The sequence below is a fragment of the Micromesistius poutassou genome, assembly GCF_964030765.1.
Source record: "Micromesistius poutassou genome assembly, chromosome: 3".
NCBI lineage: Eukaryota > Metazoa > Chordata > Actinopteri > Gadiformes > Gadidae > Micromesistius > Micromesistius poutassou.
Window position 1 is genome coordinate 17933678 of NC_140273.1, and position 18664 is coordinate 17952341.

Genomic DNA, 18664 nt, shown 5'->3' on the forward strand with positions numbered 1-18664 from the left:
TCGATTGTATCGTCTTGAAGGAATAAAAGGAAATCTATAGACTGAAATGACCTGAGCTTGCAATGGATTTCATTGCACATTTTTTTCTGATGCATAATACACACCTTGATAACCCTTAATAACATCAGTACAAATGAATGACTGATTTCTGTTGAACCTCACTTTAATGGAGGTATTCAATGAATACACACAAATACATTGACACCCATGTACTGAGTAATATGAGGGATAATTGTCTTGACATGAAACAAGCAGAGTCACATTGTTTCTAATGGGTGGCTTTGAGAGAGCCGTCCTCGTACAGAATGACATGAGCTAGTCAAGGAGTCATATGTAACTCTCTGATAGACAAAGTGTTCCCCGCTCTGAGGTTGAACACTAAAATGTCAATGATTCACACTCTAATTGGTGTAAAAACAACAACAACAACACTTATTCAGGGGCCAATCTTGATTATCTGAGTATATGCTCGGAATGGGAAACACACACAAGTGTGTGTGTGTGTGTGTGTGCGCACACAGCATTAACAAGAGACAAATAGGATTCACACATATAGGAAACCAGAGAGAGAGAGAGAGAGAGAGAGAGGGGGGGAGAGGAGGACAGGGAGAGATGGAGAGAGAGAGATGGAGAGGGAGAGGGAGAGAGAGAGAGCAGGTGCATCACTAATGGCTTTTTAAAAAGGTTACAGCGTAGAACTCCTCTTTTCTAATGGGGCTCCGGCTGTGCTTAAGAAGCAATTTCCGGAAAAGATAACGTTGCTGTGAGTGCAGCGCGTTCTCAGTTGCCTGCTCATGTGTGTTTGCGTCTGTCTGTCTGTCTGTCTGTCTGTCTGTCTGTCTGTCTATGTCTGTTTATCTTTTGGATGAAACAGACAAATTCACACAGACACACATAAGTGGAGAAATCAAAACTGAAGAAAGGAGAGATTGAGAAGTTGAAGCACACTGGAGAGGGATTGGAAGAGAGAGAGGCTTAAATAGAGACGCTTAGATCTTTATACTTGACTGTATGACATGGTATATTTTCATCTCTTCATTTCCAATTTTCTTCTTGAGATTGCTAAATAGATATTATATTATACAAATGAAGGTCTCAAATATGCATATATATATTTTACTATATTCCCAAATATATTATGTATTATGTAAATCGCCGGGTTGAAGTTTGAATAAAATAAATAGACTAGCGATTTTGTGGTAAACATTGCCACCATGTGTTCACATAATGACACTACAGTCAGTTTTTGTTAACAAGAAATGAACGGGATATCCTCTTTAATTTCATTAATACGTAATTTTATACGTTTCAATATCACACTGTTTTGAGGCAGAATTAGTTATTTCAATCTAGGCATTTATAGATACCTATCAAAGGTTTGATCCGTTTAAATATTTTGGGGTACATTTAGGTGCAAAATGGTATGGATTCATTATGTTGATTAGTAGGCCTATAGGTTAATTTGATAAAAAAAAAAACGTTCGAAAATAATAGGAAAGAAATGTTAAATAGCTGTGGCATTTTATTTAGGTAAATCGATACAAAACATTTATTTCATCACGGAAAATAACATTTATACTTAATTTGTTGTTTTTCTTTACAAAACTTCCAACTGATAAGTTATAGGTATTTTCAGCACAATAAGGAGCACCTTCTATTTTTCCCACATTGTTTAGAAACCTTGGTAGGGGTCATCAGAAGGCATGGAATTACACACGTGTATGTGCATAATTATTATTATGACCTATGTGTGCATAATTATAATTATGAACTATTCTCGCCAGTTATTATTAAGGAATCCAAAGAGAACAGCAAATTAACAGTAATGCTAGCATACAATGTGCTCATTAAAACCACACACACCACAGGAGGTCACACACACACACACGCATACATGCGCACACACGTGCACACACACACACACACACACACACACACACACACACACACACACACACACACACACACACACACACACACTTAACCCATAGGTGCAATTTCCTCTTCCTTACTGTAAGAAATAAACCATTATTGTATTACTTGTGATGTGTATTACGTTTAATATAGTGTATAACCAACCTGCAATGTATCTTCATCAGAAGACAGCCCAGGCAAGTGTTCTGGTAGCGAGGCTTCGTTAGGCCCGCTACACCCACACAAGTGGACCACACACTTTACCCCTGAGCTACATACCTGCTTCCCATCCTGCTACTCATCTTGTTCTTAGCAGAAGCTTTGGGTAACAGGACAAGTTTAACAAGTTTCAAACCTAACAATACTATACTAAGCCTATTTATTGTATAAAGAAACCTATATTCTGTACAAATGTGTATATATATATATATATATATATATATATAAATCACACATCTGGTTTAAAAGTGAGAGGAATTTATAGATGCGTTTAGGTCATGGATGTAGGATGGAGGCATGGAAATAACTTCACTAAAATTACCTTTAGTTAAGAGTGTATATGTTTTCATCTTTTTATTTTCCATATTCTGTATTGCACCTTTTTATGATTGTTGTCTCCCAAGAACAAGGTGCAGTCTCTGTAACAAACTAACGTCAATCCAAATAGACAATATAAAGGATCTGAATAACAGTTGCAGTCTGGCATCACTTTGTAGTTACCTGCTGGGGTTGATCCAACATAATTGAACATAACTCTTTTATGCCCCCCCACCGTGCTCACTAAAGGCTAATAAGATAATAAGAATCATTTACAGAAAAATAACACACACAGACAAGAGACGGAAAATGAGATACAGCAACATACTGATTTGAAATCATATTTTTCTGCTTCTAATATTGTGGATAAAACCACAATATTAGACACAGGAAAAAGCCTTCCTGATTAGAAATAAACTTTTTGATTGATACAATGTCCAATTCTCAAAAAATTCCAGAGAGAACTTACAGCTGAACCTTAAACTTTGTTGTGTCATTGTATTTTACGAAAAAATGAGTTCTTCTTTCAGCAAATGTTTCCACTTTTCAAAGCTGCCTCCTCAGTCATTACAAGAAAGGTCTGCGTTGACTTCAAACAACCTTTTCCTGAGTGTTACAAAATGGTGTCTTTCAGTCAACCAGTCAAGGATTGAGTTTATTTGTTTCTGCGTCCTCGATTCCAAGACCTTGAGTACGCACAATGTACGTAAACTGTACGTCTCTGTGTTCTCCACACGGTCGTGTCCGTCCTGTTCACAGCAGGACGGAGAGGGAACGTTATTGCTTCAACAGTTTGGTCTCGCTTTGGTCAGTCTCTTGTTGGCTCATTTTTGCACCAAAGAAAATGAACCGAGTCTCGGTAGTGGGTAAAAAAGGAACCGGGTCTCGGTAGTGGGTAAAAAAGGAAACAAAACCAAATCAAGGTGATGAAGTGGGACAGTGGAGGCTCCCTCCGAGATGAGCTGCAGCCAGAAGCGGTCGCCGGTTGACGAACCCCCCAGCCGTCGTTGGGGGTCATACCTGGGTGGACTTTGCCCGTCGCAGAGGGGGCCCCCTCTCCGGGTGGGTCGGCCCCGAGGCCTCTGGGGTCTTGGGGGGAAGGTCTAGACTGAACTGGTGAGGCAGCGCCGCGAGGGGAGGAGCACGTCCGGAGGGGCAGGGGACGGGATTGGCTGATGGTCATGTGATCTCAGAGTACGGTAACCCTGAAGCCTGTGAGGACCGGGATTAGAGAGAGGGAGGGAGAGAGAGAGAGAGACAGAGGGAGAGGGAGGGAGAGAGAGACAGAAAGACAGAGGGAGAGAGAGAGACAGGGGGAGAGAGAGAGACAGAGGGAGAGGGAGCAAAGCGGAAGATGAAATCGGATGTAAAAAGCCAGAGGCAAATGCAAAAGACAAGACAACCAGAACAGTAAATCAGAAATACAGCACGTTACCATGGCAACAAACGTCAGGACGGGTACACAAGTACCCCTTAATGACAAAATAAAGTTGTCAGACTTACTGTGTGTTACAGTGTTGGATTTGTGACAGTAGACCCGTGGGGTCATTAGATACACGGGCCCCTTCTCTCAACAGGACCTCCTCCTTCGCCTCCTCCTCCTCCTCCTCCTCCCCCTCTGAGCCGCCCCTACCCCTTACCTGGAGACCACTTAACTTTTCGAGTGGGCTCTCCACCACGCGCGGGAGGCTGACCAGGGGCATGCCCAGGGGGGGGTCTTGCCGCTGGGGGTGCTGTGGCGGCGGTGGTGGTGGGGGTGGTGGTGGTGCATGGCCCGCCAACTGGGTGGGCTTGAAGTTGTTGATCACACACGACACCTGGTGGAGGCCCCGGGGACCACAGAGAGAAGAGAAGAGCTCAATACACGTTTCTAAATCAGAGGTTAGAAGAAGAGAAAAAGAGAATCACAGGATGTGGAATGGTATGTTGGTTTACCTAGCACACCTCAGGATAAATTAAGTATCTAGTTTCTATCTATGTTCAGTCTCTCTCTCTCTCTCTCTCTCTCTCTCTCTCTCTCTCTCTCTCTCTCTCTCTGTCTCTCTCTCTCTCTCTCTCTCTCTCTCTCTCTCTCTCTCTCTCTCTCTCTCTCTCTCTCTAACTATCTATATACCTTCTCCAGAACATTATGGAAGTTCCATAATATATCTCAATACCGGCTAAGCCTACACAGGTATTGAGATATTGTAGAACTTCCAGAACTTAAGGAAGGCAAAAAATGTGTTCTTCCATTCCAAGTGAGCAAGGATTCCATTACAGCGAGGAGTGTATGTAATTGAGAAAGGGGGAGGAATCGTATACACAAAAAACAACCTGATCACGTTGGGGGGAACATTAAATGAGGTTGGTGATTGCTTTTAAACTGTGGGCATTTAGCTCCCCCTGAGATTGTTGCTGTAATGAAGTGCATTCGACTCCACCTGATTTAACCAACACAGATCCACTCTGTTAGCCGGTACAACGGATGCATCTATGAAGTGTGAAATGTGTGAAATGATTTAAGGCACCATGAAATCCTCCATTGATCTTAGCGCATGTTTCTGTGATTCTGACAAACAAATGTCCATGTGGGTGTGCACATCATTCCAGGCACGGATACTTATTGATTACCCCATTGGGGGCGACTTCCAAAGCACTCCCACTATCACACATTAAATCCTGCAGGATCAATACACCTCCAGCCCCCTGTTCAGCCCCACACTTAACCACGCACGTCGACGCTGGCTCATATCACAGAGGCTAGTCCCTCACTGCCTCCAGTTGGGTGTGGAGAAAGACACAGAGGGAAAGAGAGAGGGAACGTGAGAGTGAAGGAAGAGATTACTTATTTTCACATCGATGCATGCCAGGTTCAAAAACATTTAGTGTGGTTTCATGGAGATTCATTTAAACCAACTGTCTGCTTGGGACTAACCCTAGTGCTTGTGTGTGTGTGTGTGTGTGTGTGTGTGTGTGTAGTTGTGTGTGGGTGTGTTTGGATTTGTTCCTGTTGGATCAGTCAGCAAAGTCAAAAAGAAGATGAAAAATGATTATTGTATGAGTGGTTCAGTGGATCTCAAGGTTTTTCCAGCCTTTTTCAACCCTAAGAGAATGTTGGCCATTGAATGTAGCTAATAGTATCCGTAATGTATACCTGACGCCTGTAGTATTTACAGAGAAATATCGGACACGATCCACAGACTGATGGATCGTGGCGTTGTGGTCGTAGCAGATGGGTTGGAGGGTTGGAGTTAAGATGGAGAGGTGCAGTTGACATCAATCACACAAACCATATCGACATTAGAGTCCGTCATCCTCCCGTCCACCTCTACTTTCAATTTCTGAAGCCCAGCTCTTGCTTCCTCTTGCCCGCTAAAACCAAACTATTAGATTCCTTCCTCCCTTCTTTTCACCTTATCTTCAACTACGTAAACCCGGTCCCTTCTCCCGCCCTACCTCCTCTCTCCCTTCTTTCCTACCTCCTCTCCTACCCCCCTCCTTTCTTTGTTCCTTCCTTGCTTCCTTCTTCCCTCTTTATTTCCTCTCTTCCTTCCTTCCCTCCCCTTCCCTCTGCCTGTCCTCCCTCCCTTACCTCTTTCCTTCCTTCGTTCTTTCCTCCTTACCTACCTCCATGCCTGACCCTCCCTCCCTCCCTCCTTCCCTACCTTCTCCCCTCCTCCCTCCCTCATCCTCCCTCCCTCCTCCCTCCTCCTCCTTCCCTCCTCCTCCCTCCCTCCTCCCCCCCTCCCTCCCTCCTCCCCCCCTCCCTCTTCCCTCCCTCCCTCCTCCCTCCCTCCCTCTGTCCTACCAGGAAGGCAGCGATGGCTCCCCCAGTCAGGAAGCCGGCCAGCACATCACTCCAGTGGTTGCGGTGCTCGGTGACACGGACCACTCCCACCAGCACGGCCAGTGACACCAGTAGCAGACACAGGGTGGGCTTGGTCAGCCGCGTCCCCTTGGTGCCGAACACCAGCGTGATGTACATCTGAAGTAAACACACGCACACATGTGCACGCACGCCCACGCACGCACACGCACACGCACACAGAGAACAAGGAAAAAAGATGAATAGCAGAGTAATCCAAGCACAGTGTGTTTCATTTCTCTGTGTCACACTTGGTATGTCTTCACACCCACTCTCTGCTGTTATTGTGTTTTTCACTGAAAAATACATTTCTTCCTACCACTGTTCCTACAACCTTAGACGAGCTTCCTACCACACTTGGTCCGTCTTCACCCCTCCACTCGCCCAGGCCTCTCTCTCTGAGAACCCAGTGTTGTTAGATCAGAGAGGCGACAACAAGCCTGCACGCTAAGTAAAAAAAGGGCATTTGTTTTTCAGTTCACTGATTGAAATCACAACGCGATGTTCAAGCAGAGGAGGAAGTGATCACAAACACTCGATGAGCACAAACAGCAGAAACAAACAGTGTGGGCAAACAGCATCAGGGTCACCTTTAGTCACAAAATGTGTTTTACCTCTAAACCTTGAACACCTTACGATACGATGCTGTTCTAAGTGCCATGAATAATTAAGAAAAGGTTGATTTTGGTCCAATAAATTAATATTACATTTTTTTAATGCATTTTTCTAGTAGTTAGTTGTATATTGTACACTAGTTAAGCCTACCACTATAGAATACTTTCTACCGTTGTAAACTAGCTTCCTAATACAGTACACTAGCTTCCTAGCACATTAGACTAGCTTCCTCCCACTGTGTCCACTAGCTTCCTCCCACTGTGTCCACTAGCTTCCTCCCACTGTGTCCACTAGCTTCCTCCCACTGTGTCCACTAGCTTCCTACCACTGTGTCCACTAGCTTCCTACCACTGTGTCCACTAGCTTCCTCCCACTGTGTCCACTAGCTTCCTCCCACTGTGTACACTAGCTTCCTCCCACTGTGTACACTAGCTTCCTCCCACTGTGTCCACTAGCTTCCTCCCACTGTGTCCACTAGCTTCCTCCCACTGTGTCCACTAGCTTCCTCCCACTGTGTACACTAGCTTCCTACCACTGTGTCCACTAGCTTCCTCCCACTGTGTCCACTAGCTTCCTACCACTGTGTAGACCTCCCCACTGTGCACACTAGCCTCCTCCCACGGCAGACCTGGGTTCCTACCACTGTATAGACGGCAGAGTAGAAGCTGAGGGCCGCGTCTTTGGAGGGGAAGGACTTGCGTGCGGAGGCCACCAGGTAGGGGTTTCCCGTGCAGGCGCGGCGCTCCGAGATGTACTGCAGCGGAGACTGGCAGCCCAGGGCCGTGTAGTTGGGCTTGCAGGCAGACAGGAAGTGGGGCGTCTGGTTTCCTGTCACCACCTGGCCGGCGTTGGCGAAGATAGTGGTGGTGAAGAGGCCGAAGGAGTACACGCCTGGGGGCCGGAGAGGGCGATGTTTAGTTAGTTTGTTTTTTGTTTAAACCTTTTGTGGCAGACGGCAGGGAGGAATGAGGGGAGTGGCAGGAGATACCTGGCTCCACCCCCAAGCCATACATGGATGTCCTCCCTAAACGATGAGGACCATTAACCAGGAGTGCTTGGTGGTTAAAAGAGAGAGCCAAACACCACACAGGGAGGGGATAGGCTAGGTACCCAGAGTGCGTCTGTGTGAGCCTCTGGGGAGTTTGTACTGCCATTGAGAAAGAGCTTTAGATTGGACTGATTATTGTATACCGACTGCTTTGTTTTGACAACCCTTCTGGCGCCGACCCCTGGACTGGATGATTTGAGTGCGGAATACGGAGGACCCTTGTCCGCACTGTATCTGGTGAAAACGTGGGTAAATAAAAACCACTGAACATTTGAACTGCTGTGTCTGTGTGTGTGTTGGTTTTGACTATTTGACTTGGTGGCGTGGAAACCCCACACCCACGGGCCTGCTACACTTTATTGAACAAGACCTGCTCAGTGTCCGTGGATCTTTGTCGGTCGGTATAGCAATGCTATGTAGCCACACTTTTATTTATAAGACAAAGAACAAGTGATTGTAGCACATAATTTGAAAATGATACCCAGGCTTGGTTTAGGGGTAAGAACATTAGGCGGGGCGGGGGAGTAATGCTCCACAGGGAAACAGACCCACCGAGGAAGCGTACGATCCTGCGCAGAAGAGGGTTGAAGAAGCAGCAGTCAGCGCTCACGATGGTCTTCTCCTGGGCCCCGTCTGTCTTCACCAGGAACCCGGTCACCTCCCCGATCAGGATCTAACACACACGGAGAAAGACATGTCGGGATCCTTAGTTGAGTTCAAATACTGGGGTCTCAAAGTGATGTATCAATGTGTCTAAAATGTCTAAAATATAAAAAACGATATATATATATGCTAAAGGAATATTTAAACAACTAACAATGACATGAAATAAATAAAGAATAACAAAATAAACAATAATCCATGAATATTAATGAAACATTTAATTGATGCACCTGTTTGAATAAGCTCCATAAAAGCAAAAACAAATCCAAAGAAAGAGTGTGAGAGATGGCCTGTCCTGCCAACTATACCAAGACATCAGAGACACATCCTTCCCACAGATTACAAACACCCCAAAAAATTTTGAAAACATGAGAGAGAGAGAGAGAGAGAGAGAGAGAGAGAGAGAGAGAGAGAGAGAGAGAGAGAGAGAGAGAGAGAGAGAGAGAGAGCGTGTATCAAAGTACCAAATCCAAACAACAGAATGAGACCAAGATTAAAGCTCAATCAGATTTGTACTACTTTTATATTGCTCCCTTTGTAGTGTACAACAAAAAATGTTATGACAAGCTATACTTTGATTACAATTCTCCCACTCACATTCATGTTGGCAGTTCACTCACTACTCAGCTCATTTTAATGCAGAGCCAAGCCTAACTCACACGACTCTAATTATTAGCAGCACAGCAGGTAGTCTCCAGCCTCCAGTGCTTCTGTCAAAACCGTTTATGCTGTGTGTTTGTGTTTGTGTGTGTATGTGTGTGTGTGTGTGTGTGTGTGTGTATGTGTGTGTGTGTGTGTGTGTATGTGTGTGTGTGAGTGTGTGTGTGTGTGTGTGTGTATTGCTGAGAATACATCAGCAGCCAATAATGCCTAGTGCATATAGATGTGATTTATGTCGCTGGAATGGAGAAGCATATAAATCAACAGGCCCCTGGTAAATCCTGTTCTGTTGTCATGTTGTTAGCCTCACATGCCCCACAAGACAATATGTAGCCACAGCCCATAGCCACACAGCTCCTGTCCTGAAATGACACAACCGCATGGCGGAAAGCAAAAAACGCAAACGAGTAATCTGAAAAGATCGGAAACAAACGAAAACATTTGAGCGTGTTTCTGGTGAGACGCACCTCGAGGTTGTGGGAAGTGTTGAATCAGCAGCAAATCAAGGTGTGATAAAGCTCCTCGAATGGGAAGGAACTGTCCTCTTCTGCATGTGTAGGCAAAGCTAGGCTATCCATATCCCATACTGTATAATAACAGTAACTGTATAATAACAGTAAATAATAACAGTCCGCCGGCAATTACAGTCAGTCCCATTCATTGTCATCAGCAGTTGATGCTTAGTGCCATTATGTTGCAGCTTTTGGCAGTTGTGTTGCAGTTTTTGCATTTGTGGTGTGCAGTTGGCAGTTGTGTTGCGTTTTTTGCTTTAAAGTTGTGTTTTTAACATTTGTGTTTTTTCTGTTAATGTGCTTGTGTTTTTCGAATTTTCAAAGCATTTTGGGTATGCAGTTAGTTTGACATATCTTGGTCATTGTACTTAGAGCTCTCATTTAATTCGGGGCCTACAATGGCTTGACTGATTTCCTTCCGATTTGTTTTGGTGTCTGTGGCATGAATTAGAATGGAATAGATAAGAATTGATAGATGAAGCATTTCAGACAATATCCCTATAATGAAGGACCATGCCATTCAATGCGACAGTGACTATTGGAATTAAATGCATGCATAAATAAATATATTCTGACACCAATTTAGTCCAATCATTTTTATTGAATGTATCATGAACTAATAGTTTATTGATACAATTGATATATGTAATAACTATGTATTATGTAATATATACATGGTACACATATATAAGGTCTTAAAGTGCCACACACACACACACACACACACACACACACACACACACATCTCAAGAATAATATTTCCCTTATTCTGTGTGTAAAGCAGTCTATTTGCATTTTCTCATTTCAGTGCAAAGATAATCACACAGCAGAAAGATCTAAATAGTTGTCCCTGAAGCAGCTGAGGTGACATTACCAATTTTAAGGTCATGAAAGTTTCCAAGATATGCTTTAGTGCTGAATTATAATGTTATGACTAGGAATAATTACGATAGCCAAATCTCAGATAATATATCCTATCTCTCCTGATGTGATGATGTTATCATTAAAGCTCCCTAGCCCCAATACAAACGGTATTTCTTGACAGGGACATTGTGATTAGGGCTTTGACTGCCTCTTTTCGGTTGGAGCGTTTAAAGGCTTTATGGAGAACAGCAGTATAGAGGAAAGAGGAGGAAACGGAGAGACGTGACTCACATGGAGCTAGCTGGTGCCAGCAGCCAGCCTGTGATCACAAAGCACTCCCACTGTGGACAAATCACCATCAGAAAGAGATCCATTTGAACCCAGTCTTGTGATTCCTCCTCCCACTGCGAGGACATGAACAGCTTTAAGAATGGCATCACGTCCAAATCTATGCGTTTGTTTGTAAATGTATAAGGATAGGCCCTCTGCGATGGCCCTAGGGTTTTCACGCTATTATATAGTCTAAGTATAAATTATTATCAAATAAAGAAACACTAAAAGCTATTTCAATTGTTGCAGTTTTACAGAGCAACTAGAATACGACAGAAGAACTGTTGACATGCACTTTTAAGACCTGCTTATGTGAACAACATTGTGCTTAACAAAACAAAACAGCTTATTTTGTTCATTAACATTGTTAATCCTTTGTTAACATTGTAAATCCCTTAACGTGAACATGGAAAGTCCAGTAGTCCACTATTATGGACAATAGCAAATCCACATGTCAATATCAGCACCCAGAGGACTAGCCTTAGCAGGCCTATCTCAACAGATGTGTTGTTTTCTGAGTTTATTCCAGTGCTGTGGTCTCCTAACAGTCTCTTACCAGAGCACAAGGGCTACATAAAGAGCGGCTTCAGTGAATCAAAGAGATCTTGGGGGGATGTACTGAGGGGCTTAGCTGTAAGGCTTTATAGACTAGCAGCAGCATCCCAAAATCAATTCTTAAACACATCCGCAGCTTTAGTCCTGGGGAGTTTAGGCCCAACCAAAGGCACCAAAAGAAAAGCAGACCACTCTGACTCTACAATGTGTAGTGACATATTAGAACCATCCAAAAACACCACAGCGCTCTGAGAATAAGTGGCAGGCACGACAGACTTCCAGCAATAAGTACAGTGCATGCCTAGTATACACACAGAGTTGGTTAACAATGTAGGAGTTACGGGACGTAATTGATTAAGCATTGTGGGGTGAGTAGAGGAGTTTTTTATTTTGGGTGAATTAGTTATTTATAATAAATATGTGACTTAACATGTTTTTGGGCATGCAACATGCAAGGCACACGTTCTTGTAGACTTGTGTAGTTTTAAGAGGCATCCAGACTCCACATCTGTCCCTATCATCAGCATCAGACAGTGGTCGATGTTGATGGCCCCGAGAGAGAGTTATCTTCTCGGACATTTATAGTATAAGGCCATGGTGTGTGGAGAATTTCATATACAACATCGCTCATCATAAAGCTCTTACTCAAAGACGATACTAGCTTTATAAAAATTATCATTATTGGGTGGGCCTTTCTGTCGTTCATGCTCTCTCTCTCCCTGACTCATTGTTTGGTTGATGGGGATGATTTAAGTTTGGTTGTACATTAAGTGTCCATCCATCAGCACTTCTTCAGACACACCACTGATACTACAGACTTCCACATCTCATGTCGTGAGATGAGATGCACTATTCATCCAGTCCAGATGTAAATCAAATAATTGTCCAAGTTATTAAGAGAAACGATAACTTGGACAATTACATGACAATTAACGATACATTTACGACACAATTAACGACGAAAACAGGACACACCTGAATTGCAAATCATGAGTGCAGCATCCGAATCATGCATTAGCATGCAACTCAAAAAAGTTTATGATCATATAAACGTTTTTAGTTATTCTTTTAGGTTGCATTTAGCCAATATGCAACATTGAGCCCAACTGACACAACTAATATTGCAACAACTTTCCCCTCGGTTGTACAGAAGTTCACTGCTTGGCATTTGTAACCGTTTTCCAACCAATTACTTTATGCAGATGAGGATACTGTGAGACACCTCTTAATCGCTCCTCTCACCGCTGATTCTCTGCGTTGGCTGCTCGCTGTGTTTCTGCACACCTGTCTGCACACGTAAGACTTAAATTATCATCTGTTGTCAGAGAGAGAATGTCTCGCTCAGAGCCCACACTTCAACACCTGCTTGGGAGATTGTGATTGTTATCACAATCACAATGTGTTGTCATGTGGAGTCGGTTGTTCCTGACATGTGTTTTCAATACCGTACAGAGCCCTCCTTGGTGGGTCCGAATCAATGGTTGGTTTTACTGGGGTCTGAAGAAATCTTTTTTTTTTAATATTGAATATGTATTCAAAGGCCCCCACTGTCTACTCTGATATCTTTGAGGTTGTTCACGGATAAAGGTTACCTCATATTGATTCATTTATTCCTGTCACTACTAAAAAAAGAACATGTTTGGCAGACTGAGTTTCACTGTGCTGAAGTTTTAAGAGCTATTATTTGATTTGTAAGAAGCACCATCGGCTCATACATAGCTGTATTAGCAAATTGAAGAAAGCCCAAAATGATTTTCTTTTAATCTCATAGTTTTCAACAACAATACAAATAGCTTAACAGCCCATTGTGTGGTTCAGAGACAGTCTGTCTGGCTTTCCACCTGTGTCCATGTCCAACTGTAGACTGAATATGTAATAAAACAAGGAAAGGAACATGCTATTAACCATATCATCTCTTTTCTAATCTATACAATAAACCTTCTTAACTGAATCAGCCGTTGAAGAGCCTTTATTTCATACAGTCCTACCATACTGAGTCAATAAGGAATTTACCCAAGGTACTTTTTCACTAAATACACCAATGGCGCCATCTCGCACATAAACAAAAAAAAACAGTTTTGGTCAATACTGTGTGGCAATGTGATGCACTCCCTTTTATGAGCAGCAAAGACAACATTTGTCAGAATATATATAGCCTATATATAGCCTATATATTTATTTATTTTATTTTTTATTATAGATTATGCTTCCAATTGGGTCAATAAAGCAGAAAATTGGTTAAACATTTGCACATGTTAAAATTATTAATAATATTCAATATTATAATATTTGTTATTTTGTTTTATTTTATTTTGTTTACTTTTCGCACCAAACAATCTTCTGTTTTAGTACTGTATTGTATTGTATAGGATAAAAATACTATGGAAATCTCCCATCAAATGTAAGATTTAATTCAATGCTTTGGTGAATGGTTTTATCTGGATTATGGGGTTATTATGATATCAAAGTCTTATTAGACAATAATGCAATTACACTTTGTATACTTGTTTTAATGAATGTATGTATGCACATAAATCGCAATTGTAGGGTGGGCTGTCTTCCATTGATTCATTACATATGAATTTTCAATGCTGACAGACAGGCAGGCAGAGAGGACAAACAGACAGACAAATAGACAGACAGGCAGGCAGAGAGGTAGAAAGATAGACAGGCAGACAGTCTAAAATACAGACATACAGAGACATTTATAGGAAGTAAAAGCAGAACAAAGTAAGACTAGATTGAAAAAGTTAGGGAGTAACACAGTAGGAGAGAGTTGGAGAGAAGGAGGGATGGGGATGAAGGGAGGATTTGAAAAGGTGGATGACAGGAGAGAGGAAGGAAGATGAATTGTCTGTCTGGTCCGCAGGGAGCCGACAAGATCACATCCGTTGGGATTCTCTGGGAAGAGAGACCCAATGTGACTGGTGTGTGTATGTGTGTGTGTATGTGTGTTTGTGTAGTTATGGAGTCTGTCACAGAAGAAAAAAAAATTAGGTAATACTAAACTCTAGGCAAGCTTTTGACGTTGACAACTGAGTTGTGTGCATGTCTGTGTGTGTGCGCGTGTGTGCGTGTGTCTGCATTTGTGTGTGTCTGCGTTTTGTGTGCGTACGCATTTGTCTCTGCGTTCATGTGTGTGTGTGTGTGTCAGGTGTGTGTTCTTCTGAGTGTGTGTGTGACTTCAGGTAGGATAATGCTGACAAAAGAGGACAAAGAGGATGAAGAGGGGAGGAAGGCCCAGACGGGAGCTCTGTGTCGCTGGGAGCACATCTCCAGCAGCACAGGCCCCTTGAACACATCACTTCCAGGGCTTTGGCATGACAAAAGGAGCTGATGAGAGCCTACAAAACTATCTTTCCCCCCCCTCCCCCAGTTCTCCTTGGCAGCGTGGGAGGAATTTCTCCGTAACGATGGACTCATTGCAAAGACGCATCTAGCTGTAGAAACGCTGCAGTACATATTCCAGGCCTACATGTTGCACTGTGACTGCTACAGAACTCCACCAAGAGGTGGACCATGCGCATAAAGCCTGCACACTGTATACTTCTCAGTCAGAGAAGAAGAAACCGAACAACAACAACAGCAGAACGAAGATGGCGCGTGAAAGTCGAAACCAGAGGGGTATTCCATCAAAGTCGCTAACGAAAGCGTAGTTAGCGCTTAGTTGATTAAGCCCGGTTAGAACTAGCGCCAACTTCCACTTGAGGCTTAAGCCGTTCCATGAACGCAGTTCGGCCGCGCCTTGCTCAGGTTAGTTTAAGCCAGGCTAACGTTATCCTGGATTACGAGCGTTCACGAGATATGTAACCAGCCCAGAACCGTGAATGTCGAATCATGGATCAAATGTCCGAAAAGGACCGAGCGGGATATTTTCCAGCGGCGAACAGAAGCTGCTTGTGGAGGTCTATGAGGAGTACAAGCATATAATAACTCAAGGGAACACCGTAACCATTAATAGAAACGGGGAGGCTGCCAAAAAACCAAAATCGGCCATCTGTTGAATGCATAAGTAGTATTAAGCGTAACATATTTTAAATTTAATATTGACCATGGATTTGAAAGCAGGGAGATAGTCTCGACGTGTCAGACTTGCACCCGGTCGTCCGGGGTTCTATCCCCACGCAAGTAATAGTAATATAGGAAGGATTACTAGAGAAATCAAATAACTTTTCATGCCATTTATTTTCCATTTCTTTGAATATTCTTAATTAGGGAATTAGTAAAATGAATAAAGGGAATTACAAAATGAAGCCAACACCAAGAATACTATGAAATACTCTGGACACAAACTCGGGTTGCGCCTATCACAGGGCAAGTGCTAGACCATTCACCCAGCCGCTGATTCCTCATTACGCGATAATACATAGATTTGTGTAAAAATGTGTTGAAAAAATAGCCACAGTAATAATAGATAGCAATTCATTTAATTATTTCATTTGCATCATTTAATCGTAGACCCTTAGTGAAAATATACACTGTTTGTACTTCATATATGTACATTCATGACAAAATTGTGAGGACTAGACTTGGCGGAACCTTCTGATGGTACAATTGCTGCTGACAGATGGATTTCTCTGAAACACCGCTCAAGTTAGCCTGACAGTTAACCTGCTCCCGACCAGGTTAGTTTGGTCGGATAAATTGCCTTGGTTACTTAGCGGAGATTCCCTTAAATCACGTTCATGGAACGCAACTCTAGCTGAAAGAAGCCCGGCTAAGCGAAATAAGCCCGGCTTTGTGCTTAGCCTGGTTGATGGAATACCCCTTAGAATCCACACATTGATGTTGTTGTTGTTGTTATGAGACGCCGCAAGCTTAAGAGGTCGAAGTTCTAGAGTCAGGGGGTTCTCATGAATCCTAAAAGAAAACACAGGAGGGGAGTTTTTTCTCTCTTTCACCCTGGGACCTGGTTTCAAAAGAGTGCGTTTGCATGCACCGAAAAACGCTGGGTCCTTCTGGACGGTCGGCCTAAACGTGCAAGACTTCAGCGTTGTTACACAAAAATGGTAGCCATGGGGATATGGCCTTGGACTCAGCCCAGCCATATGAGGACAACTGTTGCAGGACTACGATGTCCTGCACACCCCATCAAGCATCCTTTAAACACTAACCCCGTGACATTCCCTTCAGGCTACTGTACAGACGGGGATCCGGAGATGGACACACATTATTTTCGTGTTACCGTGTGAGTTTTTTGAGATTAAATGATGATATAATTGAATCACTTACAATGAAAAAACAGCTTTGGCTGGAAGAATCCCGGGTTTGATCCCACATCCCACGCAGCGGATGTTGGGGGGCTGACAGGAGACCCTGCGTGCCTCGTAGTGGTGGATAAGGGTGCATGTGTCACCCTGTGATGCTCTCTCTGCCTCCCCCCCAGGGGTCAGTTTAGGACATGCCTGCCTCTGCATGCATGACACACACACACACACACACACACCAACACCAACACACACACATACACAGATGCAATGTGCAAGCGTGTGTCACCATAGACACATGACATTTACACACATGACATCACGTGCCAGTAGTAACCATGACAATCCAGCTTCCCTCTCCCTGCATTTCCTCCCTCACGCTCTCTCTCTCCATAGTCTGTGCTCTCCTCTCTCTCCGGGCAGCGTTCCAGAGTCTTAGTGAAGAAACTGGGCTTAGCAAACATCCCCCGCTCTCTCTGTGTCTCCTTATCTGTTTTTTCCCTAAATATTCCTGATACAATTTCATACTTTCTCCTCTCGACGTTCCTTCCATTCCTCTTCTCCTCATCTTTCTTTCACACACCTCTTCAGTTCCTCTCCTCCTGTCTCTTGCTCTTCCACTCTCCTCCTCTCCGTCCTCTTTCTCCCTGTCTCTTCAACCTCCCTACTCTGTCTTTTCCCTCGGTCTCTTGCACAGATTACCAAAGACAAGTTACGTAAGGTTTAACCCTCGTTCTGTATTTATCATTACGTATTTATCTTGCATTCGTCATTTTTATCTCAATGCTCTTCCCCTGTTTTCCATCCCTGGCCCTGACTTATTTAATCATTCCTTCTTCCCCTTCTACCCTGTCATTCCTTGAGATGTTAAGGTGTTAAGGTGTTCGATCGCCGTGGCTAGACTAGAATGTGTTTCAGCCAGGTTGCAGCTGGGAAATTGTTGTCACTTTAACAACTATCTGTCCATCTTGTTTTCTATTCCCTCATCAGGACTTTGTTTCCCCCAGGGGTCACAAGGTCAAGTGAAGGGTGAACAGTTTCTGAAAGCTGAATCCCCAGACTTCTTCCTGTGTTTCCATGCTGGACTGAGCCTTGCATTTCTGCTCCTACATTAGTACGGTTAGTTAATAGAGCTAGTCCATTGCAGTCCATTGCGGTTCTCCACAACTTCAATATGACTAAGTGAAAATTAAAAGTGGGACTGTTTGGTTGCCTAGGCAACGTAGCTGATCACCACAATCAACTGCCTGGATACATTGTTGAGTGTGCACAAGCACAAACACAAGCATGCACACACAGAATCACACACACACACACACACACACACACACACACACACACACACACACACACACACACACACACACACACACACACACACACACACACACACACACATACATTCAACGGGGGGCATTCAACATGTAATTAACATGCAAATTCATCTGGCAACGCCATCCACATACAGAGTATTGTGGACAACCACTTCCCTGTGAGAATCTAGAGTCAGGGTGGTGATAGAGAGAGCAATAACCAATTCAGTGTCAAAGAAAGAGGAGCTAGAGGTTAAGAAGAATATAGGATACTGTGACACCCCTCTCTGGGCATTAACCCTTAGTAACAGTAACTAAGCTTGTGGTGATCAAAGTCTTGTAGTCTTCTTGAAGTGTCTTCTAGAGTCTCCTTCAGGAAGAGGAGGAGGAAGTGTTTCACTGCGACCCCTCCCCTCCTATCCCATGCCCTTCCATCACTCCTGTGTAGTTCATGTCCCACTTCATCATTCCTAAGGGATCCTCATGGATGATAGCTGTTACTGAAGGATCCTGCTTTACAGATTCAAAGTGCATAATATGATATGTCATGTACTGATAATGTCATATTTAATGCATTCATGTACGCACACCCTGTCGTGGCA

At 43.5% G+C, this 18664-nt stretch overlaps 1 protein-coding gene across 2 annotated transcripts in view; it reads right to left on the minus strand.

The window, feature by feature from the left end:
- Positions 1–2760: 2760 nt before the first annotated feature.
- Positions 2761–18664, minus strand: part of plppr2b (phospholipid phosphatase related 2b) — a 55093-nt gene continuing 39189 nt past the window's right edge. The window contains exons 4-8 of one of the 2 annotated variants that reach the window (XM_084466163.1): positions 8511–8631; positions 7551–7801; positions 6239–6415; positions 4092–4268; positions 2761–3663 (exon numbers count right to left, since the gene is read on the minus strand). In XM_084466163.1, coding sequence (XP_084322289.1) covers positions 3631–3663; positions 4092–4268; positions 6239–6415; positions 7551–7801; positions 8511–8631 — 759 coding nt within the window. In that variant the 3' untranslated portion in view covers positions 2761–3630. Of the gene's footprint in view, positions 3664–3954; positions 4269–6238; positions 6416–7550; positions 7802–8510; positions 8632–18664 lie in introns of both variants that reach the window. The other variant, XM_084466162.1, reaches the window with a different exon arrangement.